This window comes from Schistocerca cancellata, chromosome 3 (genome assembly GCF_023864275.1).
Source record: "Schistocerca cancellata isolate TAMUIC-IGC-003103 chromosome 3, iqSchCanc2.1, whole genome shotgun sequence".
Lineage (NCBI taxonomy): Eukaryota > Metazoa > Arthropoda > Insecta > Orthoptera > Acrididae > Schistocerca > Schistocerca cancellata.
In genome coordinates this window covers 538,172,772-538,190,625 of record NC_064628.1, presented here as the reverse complement: position 1 = coordinate 538,190,625, position 17,854 = coordinate 538,172,772, and the positions used below count along the sequence as shown (strand labels likewise).

General features: G+C 39.9%; 1 protein-coding gene across 1 annotated transcript in view; it reads left to right on the top strand.

The window, feature by feature from the left end:
• Positions 1–17,854, top strand: part of LOC126175368 (protein kinase C-binding protein NELL1-like) — a 931,698-nt gene that overhangs the window by 711,255 nt on the left and 202,589 nt on the right. The window contains exon 9 of the mRNA XM_049922135.1: positions 16,378–16,497. Coding sequence (XP_049778092.1) covers positions 16,378–16,497 — 120 coding nt within the window. The remainder of the gene's footprint in view (positions 1–16,377; positions 16,498–17,854) is intronic.

Sequence of the window (17,854 nt, the reverse complement as noted above, 5' to 3'; positions counted from 1 at the left end):
TTCAACCTATATATTCCTTGAGGATGTATTCAGAACTGAAAATTATAATTTGTATGTGATACTCAAGTTTAGAAAAAAAACTGTATCCATCTATTTGTTCATGGGGATTACATGGCTAGTATTGCCAGAGCTATGAGAGAAGATAACTGCAGTAGCCTAGACCTATCTTGAAGGGGAGGGAAAATGCTGAGGTAAAGAAAATAAGCCACTGATCATCTGCTCTAGCTGGTAGCTCAGAAATGAAGAGAGAGACTTTTTGGCCACAGCTCTGAGAACCCTCAGTCTCTCATGTCAGGTGGCCCTGCAGCACAATTTGATTGGCAGATGGCTTTGCTGACAGTGATTCAGCCAACTCCAATGTGAACTATTTGATTATGTCATACTGGCCTCTTTGTAAAACTGAAGTAATAAAATTACTCATGTGCCAGGGCTGGGGCACCTTTTATATCTCTTCCCCTCTCCTTGGCTTGCATAGACCACAGATGAATTTGACAATCCCAACGGGTGCTTAAATCTAGGGGTAACAATATTTTAATTTCATTTAACACTTCAGGTTGTAGTTTTGTTCAACAGTTCATATCTTGGAATGGGGCTGTAATTGTTGTGTCACTTTGCAGTGCCTACAGGCAGCACAGGACTGTGACAGCAGCAGCATTACAAAGGTAGTCAGAGATGATTTCAGAAACAGTGTTAAGGAGTACAAACAAATGAAGCACTCTTACAGCAAAGATTAGGACATAATGCAAAAATAACCAATTCATGCTTACAGCTTTGTTTTTAAGATGAATAAAGGAATTAAATGATTGACTTTTAGTTTTATTAAAGGAAGTAATGGAATAGGGGCCACTTGACATTGAAGGACCTACTTGTCAGACTGCAGTAAGTCTTGTTTCAGAATGAAGTGAATACATGGTGTCCAATGTTTTTTAGTATCTGGGTAACCCCCAGGGTGGCACCAATTAGTTACCAACTTGACATTAAGTCAAATTGAAGCCATGAACAGAGTTTTGAAACACAGTGATCTATTTTACCTGTGATCAGTAATAATGGATGCATTGAAAGTAAAATATGTTTTGATGTAATTTGAATCACTGATTAAGTTCTTTAAGTGACTTTGTAATTATTTAACTGACCAAAGAAAAGTTGCGAAACTGAAAATATGTTAATGTGTGGATGCACCAAGTCAACAACTTGATTAAATCTTTCTGAGCATCAATGAGAGTGATGTAGGAAATTAAATAGACACAACTCAGACACACAAAATGAGAACTGCAAAACATCTTGCTTCTCATTGCATTAATGTCTCTTATAGACAAAAAATAACTTTTAGAATAAACACCTGAAGAGTGACTCCTTTGACTCAAATTTACTTGATCACAGAAGGAATGTAATTAAGTGCAGTTAAACAGACTAGAAAGATTGTAAAACAACTCTTGACAATAAAACATTAAATGAACAAATTTTGAAACAGTAACAATAGTAAGCACTACATAAGAAAAATACAAAATAATAATGGTTTTCATTAAAGAAAACAATAATAGATGAGATCACACATTTATGGTTCATGACAGTAGAAAAATAATTATTCCCTAACTTCATCTTTTTACAGTCCACTGTAGTTAGGCCAAGACACGTCAACAGTTGGAGTGGCTATATGCATTCTACTATGTAACTTGCATTTAAAATGGCTGTCATGCTCAGTATCAGAACTGCAAGCTGGGCACAAGTCACTGCAGGAACAGTTATGTTAAATAAAATATGCTAAAGGCCATAGTACGGTGGCATCTCGATCTAATGAGATTAATTGGTTCTCCTGTGCCATCAACTATTCCAAGGAATTGAACAATTCCATATTGTTAGTATCCAAAAGACTGATTAGACGGGATGTAGATTGAGAGAGCGGTTAAATTGTGGAATGAATATCAGGAATGGTTTGATAGCGGCATTCAGAGTTTTTTTGCAATTTTGCAGGGAATTAACATCCTAGGATAAAGGAATGGAATGCCTGAATAGAAGTTCATTGTTATCTAACATTCCTTGGTATGTGTGAGAAGTGGAACACACAAGTGGAACCAGAATGGGGTATGGCATTGCATATAAGTAGAATAAAGGTCGTTTAATTTGACTGTCTGTTGGCCAGTGAAATTTGTTGCTTATGAGAGAAATGGTCTTCAGTATGTTTCACAGCAAAACGGAGTCTATAAATGCTGAATTGTGTCACTCATATCTAAGCAAGTAAAGACACTGGATTGCATTGCTGATGTCTACTTGGAGACTGGGCATGTGGAGCAAAGCTGGGTTGCACTTATTCGATGGCAGTTGAATAATACGTGATTCAGAGTGGTGGAGAGTGGGGTCTTATTTCTGCAGATTGTTTCAAAATAATGCAGTAACATTTCCATAATATTGGCTTGTGATCTGAAATTTTGTAATGAAAGCTTTCAAATTTTGTAAACTTTGAACATACGAGGTGTGTGAGAGAAGTAATGAGACTGAGTTTTTATCTATCAAAGTTTTACTCTTTTCAAATGACAATATTCTACCCTTCAAAGTTGTTCCCTTCAGCAGCTACAAGCCAGGACCAGAACTGAAAGGCTCTAACTGGTAGGTTCTTTAACATGTTGATGACATCCTATTCAATGTTCTCTCAAGTCCAAACATGACATCCTTTTAAGGCATTTTTCTATACTGAGAAAAGAAAAAAGTCACAAGGACTCACATCAAGTGAACAGGTGGGCTGTGGAACAATAGGGATACCTTTTGAGGTCAAAAATTCTGTAATCGAATTCCCTTTGTGAAATGAGGTGTTGTCATAATGCAACATCCATTTGTTTGCAATGACTGGCCTCACTCAATTCACCCTTTTCCTGAGTCTTTTTCAGTGACAACTTTGTAAGACACTTGGTTGACAGTTTGTCCAGGAGGAACACATTATTTATGCATGGTATCCCTACCATCAAAAAAGCAAACATTTTTATCAATTTTTGAACTTAAAGGTCACCCTGATTGAGGTTCATCTTCAGTGTGTTCTTGGAATTCTGAAAATGAATTGAATCATTGAAAAACTTATTCTCCATAGGCGTGTTTCAGCTTTTGAAAGGTTGCACTCACAGATTCCCCCAGTTTAACACAAGACTTAATGGCTTACTGTTGCTCTGTGTTGTGCTGTTCATTTTTTGTGACACACAACAAAAACACAACTTCACTGATGGTGCTCTCAAAAATTACATGATCGTTGTAAGGAGCTAAAATCGAGCTGATTATCTGGATTGGATGAACACATTGGTCTCACAAGTACAACAACACAGAGTTGCCGGATTGCTCACAGTGAAAAGTGTGTAGTGACAAACATATGAGAAATCATTCAATCAATAAAATTGGGGAATAATTAAAAGTGCAAAACAAGGTTGGAAAGGGTATACTGCTTTATTTCAGTATAATGGGGAATTGTAACATAAAGAGGTAAAAGTTATGATGCATTGGGAGCACTGGGGCTACTAGTCAAGGTACAACCACATTAGAACACAGAGAGGCATGCAGCAGAGAAAAAGTGACAGCTACATAGCTCATGTCATGTAACTGAGGCCAGATGTCCATAACAAACTGGCTGTTGTGCATACCAACAATCCATTGGGGAAGAAGTTCTAGTCAGTGAATACTAATATGAAAGTAGCATGCTTAAAAACCTATAGGATACAGACGAGAATGGTACAAATTCATCAGCTAAGCAAAGTGTTCTAGTTAATCAGGGCCTGATGAGGCAAAAATACACAGCACAATCATCAAATTGGCTAAACAATAGGTTTACATAGACAACAACAACATTATCTCCCACCTAAGACTTAAAATCATTCTTAATCCCTACATCATAATTTATACAGAGGGACAGAACATAAATTATAGCAACAAGAATTCATCAGTTGGTGTGTTTCAGTGCACATTGGCTTCTGTGTCAAATGGATCTGTCTGAGTTTTACTGGAAGTTGTTTCTTTTCTTCAAAAAAAGTTGCAGATTCAACAAGAATGGAGTACGATACTTCCTTATATGCCTTACATGGATGTCAAGTTTTATTTCAATTTCTGTATTTATAGATGATGTAACTGAATTGGAATTTCATGTAATCAGTATTTTGGGTTGTTTATTTTTTTGGTATGCTGTTTATTTCGTTAGTATTTATGTCATGCACTTTTGCAACTGTGATATTCTGGGGAATTTTAACATCTCTGCTTTCAAAATCATGTTTGCTCATTGGAAAAAATGTACACTCCTCTGTCATACTCATCCTGCTAAACTGCACTTTGCATGTGTCTATTAACATCTGTTAATGGATCCTCTAAGAAAATATCTCCATTTAAAAATATCTTTCTTTACCTCTATCGAAACAGTTTTTCTGGTACCATCTAATATTTTCTCATTTTTGTTTAACTTGAATGCTGTGGTATGTAGTTTAATGGGTTGTCAGAATGTGACCATTCATTCTGAGCTCCCTCATATCCTTATGGCAGGAATACTGCCAAAATGGTGGATATCTCCCTCAATTTGGACTTCTTGTGCTTAGAAGTTAACTACGCTTTGAAAATGGTACAGGAAATCATTATCTAAAGTGCCATCAAAATTATGGTCATGCTTCCAAGTCACTTCAAAAGTAATTGGTATTTCTTTTTGTCTATTTCCAGTTCTACATTTTGCAAAGCTATTGGGCACAGTAGCTTTTTTCAAATCCACTCAGTCTACAACACAACAGTTTCAATTCTCAACCAAAAGTAGATTTAACAAACAAAGCACTTATTTGTGTGCTTGTATCAACAATAAAAATATACTATCTACTCTTAATTTTACCTTAAAAAGTTAAGTTTGCCACCTGGGTGAGTCCTTCTCTTACTGGATTTTCTTCATGGAAGGGGAGCAAGGAGCGGTGGCAGGACCATTCCCATTCCTGCATCCCATATCTGTGTTCCTTCGAGCCCTTTGGTAACCTATTAGCAGAGCAATGCTGTCCCCTCATGTCTGATCTTTCTACAGTAGTGCTAAACACTAAGGAGCCTTGTGATCTGGATGTTTGCAATGAGTACAGTACACATCTGCAATGAATACACATCTCGTGAGCTTTACCCTGGTGGAAGACTGAATAAACTGCTGGGACTCTTCACCTGGAAATGTCAGTTGTAAGTCTCCTTAGTGTGTTTGGTGAAGCACATTTCACCTCAGGACCTATCTGTGGATCAGCCTCATGAAGGAATACATCTACACAGAGAACTTCTGCTTTGCTGAGTAGTACCTCATGCCTTTCATTCTTTTTCCCTTAGTATATATGTACTGCACGCCACAGCTCGTATTCTGTGAGCTAAATGCTCTAAGTTCTCCATGGAATTCTGGTGTAGGGTGAAAAGTTTGTCTCTGTAGTAGCTAATGCTGTGCTTATCTCTGTATCTATCCATTAGCCCTTTTGCAAGGGCATCAAGTGCCTCGGTGTTCCTCAGCAATTCCATGGAATTTACATAAGCATTTGCCTCTTCTTGCAGTTTAAGTTTGGCGACACCTACCAACAATTCATGGCTCCATGCAGACAGTCTCCCTGTATCCATAAAAGTTTGTTTGGAAGTGTGGACATATTTGTTTGGTTTATCCACAATAGTGAGAACCAGTGAACCCAATGCAACATAAATTACAGGCTAGGATGGAACCAGCTGTGGGAACCCCTAAAATGGGAAAGCAAGGCTAGCTGTATGCACAGTGATGCTTTACGGTACTCCATTTCCTATTACTTCTCTAAGGCACCTTTGCATGTGTTCTTTCCAAACAAAGTTGATCTTACATTTCTTGATAAATCTCCCGCTGTCCCTCCGATCTAGTGGTGGGCATACCTTTAAACTACTCACATCAAAACAAATAAAAAGTTTTCAGCAGCAGCTCTCAGTGACCTCTCTGGCAACATCAGACCAAACAGCATCTTTTCCCTTTAAGCAAAGCTTGTGTCATATCTTTGTTGACCAATGAATGACATGGCAGCATCAGGAAGTGACACAGCAGTGACTTCGGGTTGGTGCTGGGTCCTTGTACCCACAACATGGACTTGTGCAAGGGTGGCAGAGGTGTTGGCAGTGTTGGATGGCCTAAAACACAGCTTCAACAGTGGTCACATTGGTGATGGCAGCTCTGGGTAGACTGTGGCAGGCAGCTCGGACTGACTGTGCCATGCACACGTCCGATGAGTCATACCATGGAGCCAGATAGTCCTGAACAAAAGTTTCAAGCATCCAACCATGGCTTAGTAATTTTTATGCAGCATCTGAAAGTGAAAACAGCATGGATTTGGCATCCTGATTCTGATGCCAGTTTGTACATCCCTTTGGAGATGTAGTCAGGATTGGAAAGTGTTGTGGGCTTGTAATTAATATATGGTACTCAAGCTTAGAAAAAGGAACTTTCCAATTCATTTTCTCATGGCAAATATGTGGTAAGGATTGCCAGGGAGACAAGAGAAGATAACTCCAGTAGCCCCAGGCCCATCTAAGAGGGAAAGAGAAAATGCCAAGGTAAAGAAACTAAACCATTTAATGTCTGCTCTAAGTGACCCCTAGCAGCAGAGGAGAGAGATTTTTTCAACCATGACTCCAAGAGCCCTCAGTCTCACAAGTCAGATTACCTGCAGCATGATTTGACTGGCAGGGTGGCTTTGCTGAGAACAATTCAGCATATTCTAGCATGAATCAGTCGACTGTTGTGGTACCAGTGGAAAGACGACAGATGAAAAGGCAGTGTCTTTGTAGAATTTAAATAATATAAATTACTTTCATTCTTGGCCTGGATAATCTCGCCAATACCCATAATATCTGGTATTTGACATATGTGGTCCACACTCGCCTGATGTACTATCACAAATTTACTCTGCAAACCACCTTTCCCAATCCTGTTGATGTGCAGTTCATACCTAGTGGAGCCACATCTCCTGATAGTCTCCACTGGCACCAATGCAGTGCACTTATCAATATCTGATCATCTTTGGTGAAATATTTGCACAAGGAACCTAAAATCTCAGTCACCTGATCCAGCCCAGCACCCAGCTTTGAAAATGCTGGTGATCTGAAACTCACCCCTCCCCCCAACTTCTCCTGTAATTGGGGGCTTGCTGCTACCTAGCAGCGTTAAGCTCTTCTTTGTAAAGATAGTGCAGTTCCTAACCTTCCTACTTAGGGGCAGAGCTTGCTGTGCACTTCCTACTCCCACATCACCCAGAGACGCCTCACCCCACAACTCTGGCAGATGGAACCTGTTGCTGGCAGGAACAACAAAACTGTCAGATTGCATCTTTCTCCTGGCAGCTTTCCTACCAACTGCTAAGTACCCAACCCCACCCCTGCATCTCTGTCTTCCTTCATCCTCACTAGCTCTCTCCTAGCTTCAGCCAAATGTTCCTTAAGGGCACAGTTTTTCCATCCCTGCTCCTCTATTAACCTAATCCTGCTGCTGTCTATTCTACGGTTCCAAGAGAGCACCTCTGCAACCTCACAAGAGTTCTCCCCACTACATTCCTACCAGTGAAAACATTTGCTACAGCTCCCCCAATGCATCCCACTACCTACTTTCCTATGGAAACTTTAACAGTTTCCACTCATGGCCAAATAAAATGTCCCTGTAGAAAAAAATGTAACCTCTGATAATGTGTTGAGTTTGTTCCAGTTTGAGTTCAGTAATGACCAACATACATATGTAGACACAATTTTAGACACCAGACACACCTAACAGCAATTCAGAGTAACACAAGGTATTTCCTAAACACAACACAGAGATGTCAAATTTCATTTATGTGACAAGAAAAAGGGCATTAAGGTGGCTATTCACGGCAGAATGTATATACAAAAATATACACAGATGTGCACCTGTCATTACAAGCATGAGTTCAATATGCAAACAAAAGTCAAACCTCGGTAACAACCATCAGAAATCCAGGTAAATCTTAAATATAATGACCACTAAATATACTAAAAGGGTAACTAAAATATGAAACAGATAAAACGAACAAAAATGCATTCAATAAACTTGATCAAAACTTATGCTTTTCTAAGAACTAAAATTGCATGTGTCACTCGGCCACCATCTTGTCAATTATCTTTGCCTAATAGGTCATCAGTGTGAGTCCCTGATAGTTTTTGTACTCTCTTCTGTTACCATTCTTGAATATCAGGACGGTTATACCCTTTTACTAGTCTTCGGTGGTCCTCCTCTCTTTCCACACAATTTTCATCATTTCTTAGAGCTACTGTACCCCCATTTCTTCTGCTACTCTCATCACCTATAAACTCGGCTCATCCAAAACAGGTGCCCTCCCTACTTTAATGTTTTTGAATATGTATTCCACTTCTCTCCACAGCAAGTTGTTTTCTGTTTACAATTCCTCTTCTTCCTCCCCAGTTCCTTGTCTAGTTCTCCATTTAGGTTCAACAGATCTTCAAAATTTTCATTCCACATGATCTTAAATTCCTCTTTATTTTCTGCCTCTTGGTGAATTTTACTCACCATTTGACCATAGTCCATCATATCACTCCACCTCTTACTTTTAATCACCCTGTATAGGACTTTTTCTGAATCTTCAGTATCCTTCTCCATCCACCAACCTTCTTCTCTCCTCTGCCACCTCTCTTTTTGCCTCTTTCTTCCTTGTCTGTTACTCTTCACTTGTCTCTGCTGTCCTATTTTGCGACCATATCTTCTTTTGCACTGTATATTTTCTTTCTTTATTACACTATGGTGTTTGCTTCCATCTCTTTTTCACTGCTAGTCCTCCAGCGTTCAGTGCACTGTGTAAATAGTGTGACTGTGGTCAAGTCTTGTTTGTCTGTTTAGTAGCTTTTCGATAGACTTAGTAAATTAATTAAATAATGGCTTGCAACTGAATTGTCTTCCATGAAGTAACACTGTATTTTTTATTCTTTTAGATTGCTTATGAAAAAAACACTTTTAAGATCTCAAATGAAACAACAAGCCTACTGTTACCAGTCCCTGTTTATTTATATCCACTATGTGTTTTAAAGGTTTTAATCTCCATCATCAGATGGAGTTATGTATTAATATGAAGTGTGTGTTGTGTTTGACTTTTGGGTAAACTGTGGCACTGCCTAGTAGAGAAATGAAACACTATTTCAGAACATGGCTCTATGGATGTTTCTGACTAAAAACTAAATGTAAACTTTTTCAATAAATCACTTGATTGCATAAATGAGTATGAAGTTTAAACTTTATAAACTTTGACAGAAAAGGATTTGTGTATCACCTGAAATATTTACTCTAACATATGCATTCATCAATTTGGCCAAAGACCTCCACAAGGCTAAGACTTATTCTGAAATAATGGTTTTCTTTATAGCCTAGTAGTTTCTAGGCATCTTTGTTTTTAAAGCATGAAATTTTATATGTGATGAATTACAACAAAAAAAGGAGCCTGTGACCTTTGGAGGTATTCTATTTTAGTTATTTTACCTTCAAATTTACATGTACGATTAGTTTTTAGTCAAAGACTTTCACAGAGCCATGTTCTGAAGTAGTACCCCAAAGTCATAACACAATATGCACATGTCGTATTAACACAAAAATTCCTGATGATGTGAATGATAAACCCCTTAGCATTCATTTTCTGAGTATCAGCTTGGTGATTTGGGGACCCTGAGCCAGGGATTGGTAAGTGCCATCAGTCCTTTGTCACCATAAGCTCTGGGCATGCTTCAGCAACCAAAATGTTGCGTGGTGATGGAATGTCATGTGTCATAGGAAATGGGAATCTTGGCTTGACTGCCTGATCACAAGGATGGTAAAAACCTCTATAAAAAAAATAAACCCTCAATATCAAGGTGTGCTATGTGCTGATTAGATGCATGGTTGTTGAGGTGGAACAGTCATTAGCGGGAAACCTTTAGGGAACCTGCCTCACCTCAGTTGTATAGGGCTGACCTAGGCATGTGGGGCTCTGTCTAGGTGAACTTTTATTTCCCTAGCGGCTTGTGGGACCAGCATGGACCTTTTGAAATCTTCACTTCCTCCTCCAGAGGAAAGGGTGGGCTCCTGGTAGTTACCAACACCCAACAAAACATGAGGGGATGTGTAGCCAGTCCTCCAGACTTGGAGATTACAGTGATTCTTTCAGTATCTAGTAACAGAATACTTGCTGGTGGCTGGAACATGTTTCTTATAAGTAAACAGAAAGAGGAGATATTCTAGAAAGTTTCACCTTTTAACATACAAAAGGGTTTACAGGAACTCACCAGAAGTTTAAAATCTGTCAAGAGGCCCTGTTGGTAGAAACATCCAATTTCCAACAAGTGAAGAACATTGAGAAAGCTCAGTGCCTCAGGGAGTGTGCAATAGAAAGTGAACTGCACAACACCTTGAACTATGGCAAAGGTGATGTGACTTGCAGGTATCTGGTTGACAATCCCGAAGAAGAACTGAAAGCTGAGGGGTCCCAGGAAGGCATCGTTGATATACAGAACATTATGAAATGGGTGGATGGTGATTTCATGAGATCAGGCTTGTTTGTACCTGCTTTCAGCAGCACAAGACTTCCTCCATCTCAGCGTGTGGCATTATTTTCCTAACCCAAGGCACTGTTTTCCATGCCAGCTCTTTGGAGCACACCAACTTAGGTTGTAAGGAAGCAGCCAGTTGTGGCAGATGTGGTAAGGCCACCCATGAAGATGATGGTTGTTCGTCTCCTATAAGTGTGTAAACCACTCTGGGGATCACCCTGTATGTAGTGTCTTCCCTGAAGAAGGGAAGATGCAAGAAATAAAAACAACCAAGTATCTCTTGTATGTTGAGGCCAAAATGATCTATAAGGCCATGCAGCCTCCTGAAGTTTGCTTACCTTCTTTGTGTCTGTTCTTAAACAACAAGTTCAGATGACTGGTGCTGCTAGCCAGATGGAGGTTGCTAGTGGTAGTGCTAGTACCTGCATTTACCAATGCACTTGTGCTGCTACTGTTCCTTCAAAGCCCACACTTCCTCCCAAAACATCAGACAGCTCTGTTGTCACTAATGTTGCAGTTCTCCCTGCTTCTCCAAAGTTTCAGTCTGATCAACCATCCAGTGCTGCCACTACCTCTGCTACAGCTGTGGCTCTGAAACCTACAGAGTCAGGTTGTAAACAGTCCAAGGATGCCGATGTCATACTATCTGATGTCTCTCTTGACTCCTCAGGATGACCAGATTGGGGACAGAGCAATGGAGGGGTTGCTGTGAATGTCGATAATGTGTATAACTCCTCTGCTCTCCTCCAGGTTACTGACATGCAAGCAGTTGCTGTGGAAATTCTTGGATGTCAGTGGGTCACTGTTTGCTCACTCTGTCTACCTCCATAAGATACAATAGACTCTGAGGTTCTCATAGGCTTTGTGGAATTGTGGAACAATTCCCATGACCATTTCTCCTACTGGAAGACTTCAATTCCCATCATGCTCTACCTCTACTTGCTCTCATTGCTGGGTTTGGAGAGCCTCATGACATCTCATGAACTGTTCATCCTACACACAGGTACTCACATTCATTTCTGTACTGCTACTGGGTCATTTGCAGTTGTCGACCTCTCTTTCTACTCTCCAGCCCTCACAGATTCTGTTCATTGGGAGGTCACTGATTACCTTCATTCCAGTGACCCCTTCCCACTCCACATTCTCCACTGGATGGACCACTACCTGAAGAGAGGCCATCAAAATAGATGTTCAGCAGGACTAACTGGATGCTGTTCAGCCAGCTGGCTATGTTTGAACAGCAACAGCATCCAGGAATGGGTGGACCACATAACACGAGTGATTCATCGTGCTGCTGACTTATCCATCTCAAAATCCTCAGGTCATCTTAGGGGGCGACCTGTACCTTGGTGGACAGATGAGTGCCGTTCATCAATCTGGAACAGTTGTGTGGCTCTTTGATGATTGAAATGCCACCCTACAGCAGAAAAGCTCATCAATTTTCAAGTCGAAACAGCCAAGGCTTGACACATAATTAAGGAGAGCAAGAAAAGGTCATGGCAAGTGTTCCTTGGCTCTGTCAACCATTCCACTTGTTCTAAAAAAGTATGCAAAGCCATCCAGAGGATTTCTGCAAATTTACCAATAGCAGCAGTGCTGAAACAGGGGTATCTTCAAACAAAACCCAGAGACATTGCTCAGATGCTGGCTGAGCATTTTGCAAAAACTACTGCCAGTGCAAGCCAGGATCTGGCATTTTGTCACTACCATGTGACTGTAGAGAGGGGCAAATTGGACTTCAGGTCCAACAGTTGTAAGTCCCACAACTCCCATTTATCCATGTGGGAGCTGGAATTGACATTGCTTGAGGTTTGTGACACTGCACCCACTCATGACCAAATCTGGTTCTATGTGCATTGACATTTGCCTGCAGAGCAAAGGAAATCCTCTTCAAAAGTTTTAATCTTATATTGCAGACAGGTAACTTCCCCAACTCATTGAGGGACACAATTCTAATACATCAGCTCAAACCAGGAGAGGACCACACATCTCCCAGAAGTTACAGGAGCATCGCCTTAACAAGCTGTGTATGAAAGACTCTGGAGTGAATGATTAACCATCATCTGGTCTGGTGTTTAGAGACCAGGTAACTCCTTATCCACTCTCAGTGTCGATTCTGGAGATTTCAGTCCACTCTCAACAACCTGACACTGCTAGAGGTGGCTATTCAGCAATATGTCCTATGTAAACATCACTTTGTTAGCATATTCTTTGATATCAGTAAGGCATATGACACTACTTGGAGATACAGTATTCTGACGAAACTTCTTCAATGGAGCTTTCATCATCACCTCCTCATCTTCCTATAGTCTTTACTGTCTCAGCAGTTTTTTCAAACTCGAGTTGGTGAAAGGCTGTCAGATCATTTTGAGCAGAAGAATGGCATCCCTCAAGGCAGCATTTTAAGTGTAATCCTCCTTGCTATAGCCATAAATAGTATCACGTGTATGGTAAGGAGTCCTGTACAGTGCTCCTTATTTGTAGATGATTTTGTTGTTCTTTGTTCCTTCTCCAGAGTTGCAACAGTGAGCCATCTGTTGTAACTTACAGGCGGAGGTTAGAGGAGTGGGTTGTAAAGATGGGTTTTCAGTTTTCAGCATATAAGTGTATATGTGTTCATTTTAATCATTCTCATTGTATTTTCAATTTACCTGACTTGCACATGAGGGGCACCATCCTACATTTTAGGGACTCAGTGAGGTTTCTGGGCCTCATTTTTTATACTAAATTGTCATGGTTGCCACACCTGAGAGATATGAAAGCCAAAACTCTCAAGGCACTGAACATCATAAATTGTCTTAGTCACAGGCCTTGGGAAGCAGACAGAGCGTGCCTGCCCCTGTTTTGTAGGGATTTCAAGCATTTGTGGCTGGACTGTGGGTGCACAGTGCATGAATTGGTGAGGCCTTTTTATTTGAAGATTACTAATACTGTCCAACATGAGGGGATTTGGCTGGCCATGTGTGCTTGTAGGACAAGTCCCATAGCCAGTCTCTGTGCTGAGGCTGGGGAACTGCCACCCACCATCCAGTGACAACTCTTCATGGTGCATCAGATATGTAAGTTCCTTGCAGCTCTGACTTCACCAACATACCATACTGTTGCTTTTCTGCCTCTGGAATGCCTTTTCTCCAACCATTCATGAGCCACAGTACTGTTTAGGATCTGTGTGCAGTGTATGCAGGAGTCACTGGGTGTGGAGCAAGTACAACCTCATATCCAGGGTTTTAACCATCTGCCACCATGGTTACTGCAGAGGCCCAGAGAAATTTTAGATTTGGTGCAGTATAGGAGAGCTTGCACTCCTGCTTCTGTTTTTCATGTGATATTTTCTGATATTTTGTATGAGCACCTCAACTTTGTAGCTGTCTTCATGGATGATCTAAACAGGGTGCCTCTGTTGGTTGGTCTGTTGTTTTTGCTGGATCGTGTCCTCAAGGACCCATGCCCCAAGACTTCACTGTCTTCGACACAGAATTTTGAGGGCACTGGAGCAGATGAGACTTTCTTCCAGTGCTGAATTTCTAGTGTGCTCCAATTCTCCAAGTGGCCTTCACTCTCTACAGTGTTTGTACCCAGTGGATAAAGTAGACCAGAATATCAAGAATGCCCTCCTCCAGCTAAAATGACTGGGAGTGAAAATGTGGATCTAACTGCAAGAAGGCATGTCCTGATCTTCAGCTGTTTCAGTGTGCCATATCCCTGCATCCTATAGCCTCACTGTTGAGCTCCAGAGTCTTGTGTCAGTGAGAGGATGAGTGGCTGGAAACAACAGAAAATAAGCTCTGTCCAACAAACAGTAAGCTCTGTATAGTAAAGCCCACAATGCAGCTGTGGCATACCTTATTCCAGCCATGTCGACAGGATGAGGTCCTCCTTATTTGTCTTTACATAGGCCACAGCTCTCTGGCACATTGCTTCTTGCCCTGGTGAGAGTACCCTCCAACATGTGGTGCTTGTGACATCCAGATCACTATGGGCCACATTTTATCGGATTGTGTTTTATTTTCCAACCAATGGACCAGGGTGGATTTGAAGAAAGATCAGTTGTCTATTTTAGGTAACATTCATGTAAATGTGGTTAGAGTTTTGAAGTTTTGTCAATTGTCCAATATTTATCCCAAAATTTAATGTGTTAGCAGGGTGACTGGCTCACCATGTTTTTCGTAAACATTCAGGCAGTCACATTTTTCTGTGCCTGTGCCTTTCTTTTAGCTCCTTTGTAGTTTTACTTGAGTTTTAATTAATTGTATAGCACATTTTAGGTTTTTTGTTTTTTAGTGCTTATGTTAATATTGTCACAATTTTATCCACACTCATTTCTTCAAATGTGTGTAAGGGCACTGATAACCTTACCATTGATGAGCAGTCATAAGCTCCAGACACACACACACACACACACACACACACACACACACACACAAACACACACACACACACACACACACACACACACACACACATGAGTGATAATAATGAGCATGTTGTTTCATTCGATACTAATAACAGTCAAGGTAAAGACTAATGGAAAATGTTTGCACTTAAGCACATAAGTGTCTAAAATGTCTGGTTTTCCCTGTTCATCTGCTAGCACAATAATTCATCCATAGACAGCTTTGAGCTGCAGATATTTGTGTGACAGAACAGTTTTCAGAAGTGTATCAATGTGTTTAATTCACATAAGCCCAATAAATGGTCCCTGGCAGCCTTCACAGCAAAAAAATTAAGATGTCAAAATAGTTTTCATTGACATAAAAAAACTGTATATTAGAAATTGCCAATTACTTTGACACTTACTTACAATTTTGGCCAGTTGCCACGATGATTCCTTGTAAATATGATGACATAGCACTTTCTTTGTAAAACTGAAAACCACTCTGCCTTTATAGAAAAAACAATGATGAAAATAATATTTAGATATTAATAGTGAAGACTGTTCAGTAACAAAAAGTGGAGTAAAAAAATCAACACGAGATAAGAGCAGCAAATATGCACATTAACCCTGTGTTTGATTAGCTGTGGGGTGTTGGAGAGGAAATATAGAATTTTAGCACATTCATAGTATATGGATACCAGAAGAGCAGTTTGTTTAAACGCATCAGTATCATTTGGAGTAAACATATTTCTAGCATTGTGGGAAAAGTGTGCAGTTCTAAAAAATGGGTTTATGGCACTTGGGGACACCATGGCACCATTTGTTAATATGTCCAGAGCACTCAGTGGGTTAGCTGCAAGTTATTCTACTTTCAATGTCAAGGAAAAGTCAGTAGTCAATGGACCTCCATAACATATTTGAGGCACATTGTAGCGAGAAGTATTATAACTCTAGATGTTCTTTGAGAGTGACACTAAGGAAAAGATGTGGAAACATGTATATCCAGATAGCCTTTATCTAGGCCATCAAATTAGGAGGTGAAGTAGGATGAATAGATGAGAGAATAGTCCTTACCTCTACATGAATTGAATCCAAGTCTGTTACTGTAAAATTTGTCAATATACTGTAATTTTGTATCCTCCTTTTATCCAATTTGATAATAAATTCATAAATATTGTTTAGAAAGCTGTTAAAATATCTCAGGTGTTTTAATCAATAGTTTTGTCAGGAAATATTGGAAGGAAGTTGTCTATTATCAACAATTTTACATCCGGTTTTTGTACTTTTCTTGGTATTTTTTCTTCTGTGTGCTCCATTAATGAGAGAATGTCTACTAATGTTTTTCACTTTCTCTGTAAATACTTTTCAACAATTTAACAATATGGATTTGATGCCAGCCTTTTTATATAACAATACTGACACTCATTATCATCTACTAACCTGTAAATGCGTGCATTTTCTTTTACTGCTGGCTTGCATAGGGGTGGATTACTGCAATAAGGGACATATGTGCCATGAAAATGCTACTTGTCTCAACTTACAAACTACTTATGCATGTCACTGCAACACTGGATTTTCTGGGGACGGTCATTTGTGCCATGGTGAGTTTTATGTTAATAATAGCTCTAAAGTACTGATAAATTTTCATTTAGTGTCACATAATTTGAAAATGATAATATTCGTGGACTTTACTGTAGTTTTTGTATTAAAATGGCTTTTGTAATAGTTTCAAAAATTTGTTTTTTTGTTTCATCAGCATTTCTGTTGGAAAATAATAAACAGTGTAGATAATAATGGGTATGATATTTTGTGAAAATACATACCACATGAAGAAAAACAGTACTAAATATTTTAAACCAATACTGGAATGGTCCTGTATTACCTCCCTGCGCAAAGCCTATGTATTTTTGTGTTGATTCACTGTTAAGCAACTCATCAAGCTTCACAGGAAACTGGGGATAACACACTGTAGTTGTTGTTATGTAGTGTTAAAAAAGGCAAATAGAATTAATTATCATTATGATTTAATAATGTCTGTCTCTGTCTCTCTCTCTCTCTCTCTCTCTCTCTCTCTCTCTCTCTCTCTCTCTCTCACTCTGTCTGTGTGTATGTGTGTGTGTGAGTGGCTCCCTTCTGTCTGGCAAGGTGCACATACAGTAAGATGAAATCAGATCCTCTGCTTAACCACCACTTGAACTTAAACAATATGAGCAAGGACAGTCCAAATACAAACGACTGTGAAATTTCAGCTTTCATGTTCAATGATTCCTATCTTGGAAACAAAGCCAAGATGGAAGAAATGAAAATATTAAGGAAGAAGATATACACTGACTGACAAAAAATACACTGACTGAAAAAAAAAGTGTAGCACACTGACGGGGAGGAGGAAATGAAATGAAAGGTAATGGGTCAGAGGATATACAAAGTTATTCCAATGATTACATAAGGAATTTGGCAGTTTGAGCTCAATTATCAGTATGATATTGCACCCCCCCCTGGCCTGGGTGGATGCCCTGATTCTGTTGGAATGGCATCATGAATTCATTGTGTCCTCTCCTGAAGCAAACTGGCCCAAAATTATTGTAACTGGTCTTTGATATCACAGACTCTGGCATTGAGATGGAGCTATTGTCCAAGCTGGTCCCACACATATTCTACCAGGGACAGTTCTAGGGATCTTGCAGGTCATGCAAGTACCTGAATGCCATGCAGACAGCTCATAGAAATACATGCCTTTTGTAAATGAGTATTGTCCCGCTGTAAAATTGCACCATGATACTATTGCATGAGAGGTAACACATGAGGATGCAAGATGCCCATGACATACCATTGCACCATCACAGTTCCATCAGTTACTACCAGAAGTGACCTGAAGTCATACCTGATGGCTCCTCACACTATACACCACTGTGCCTCTTGAAACAACTGGAAGAATGGAACTTCTCCTCAGGTTGCCAC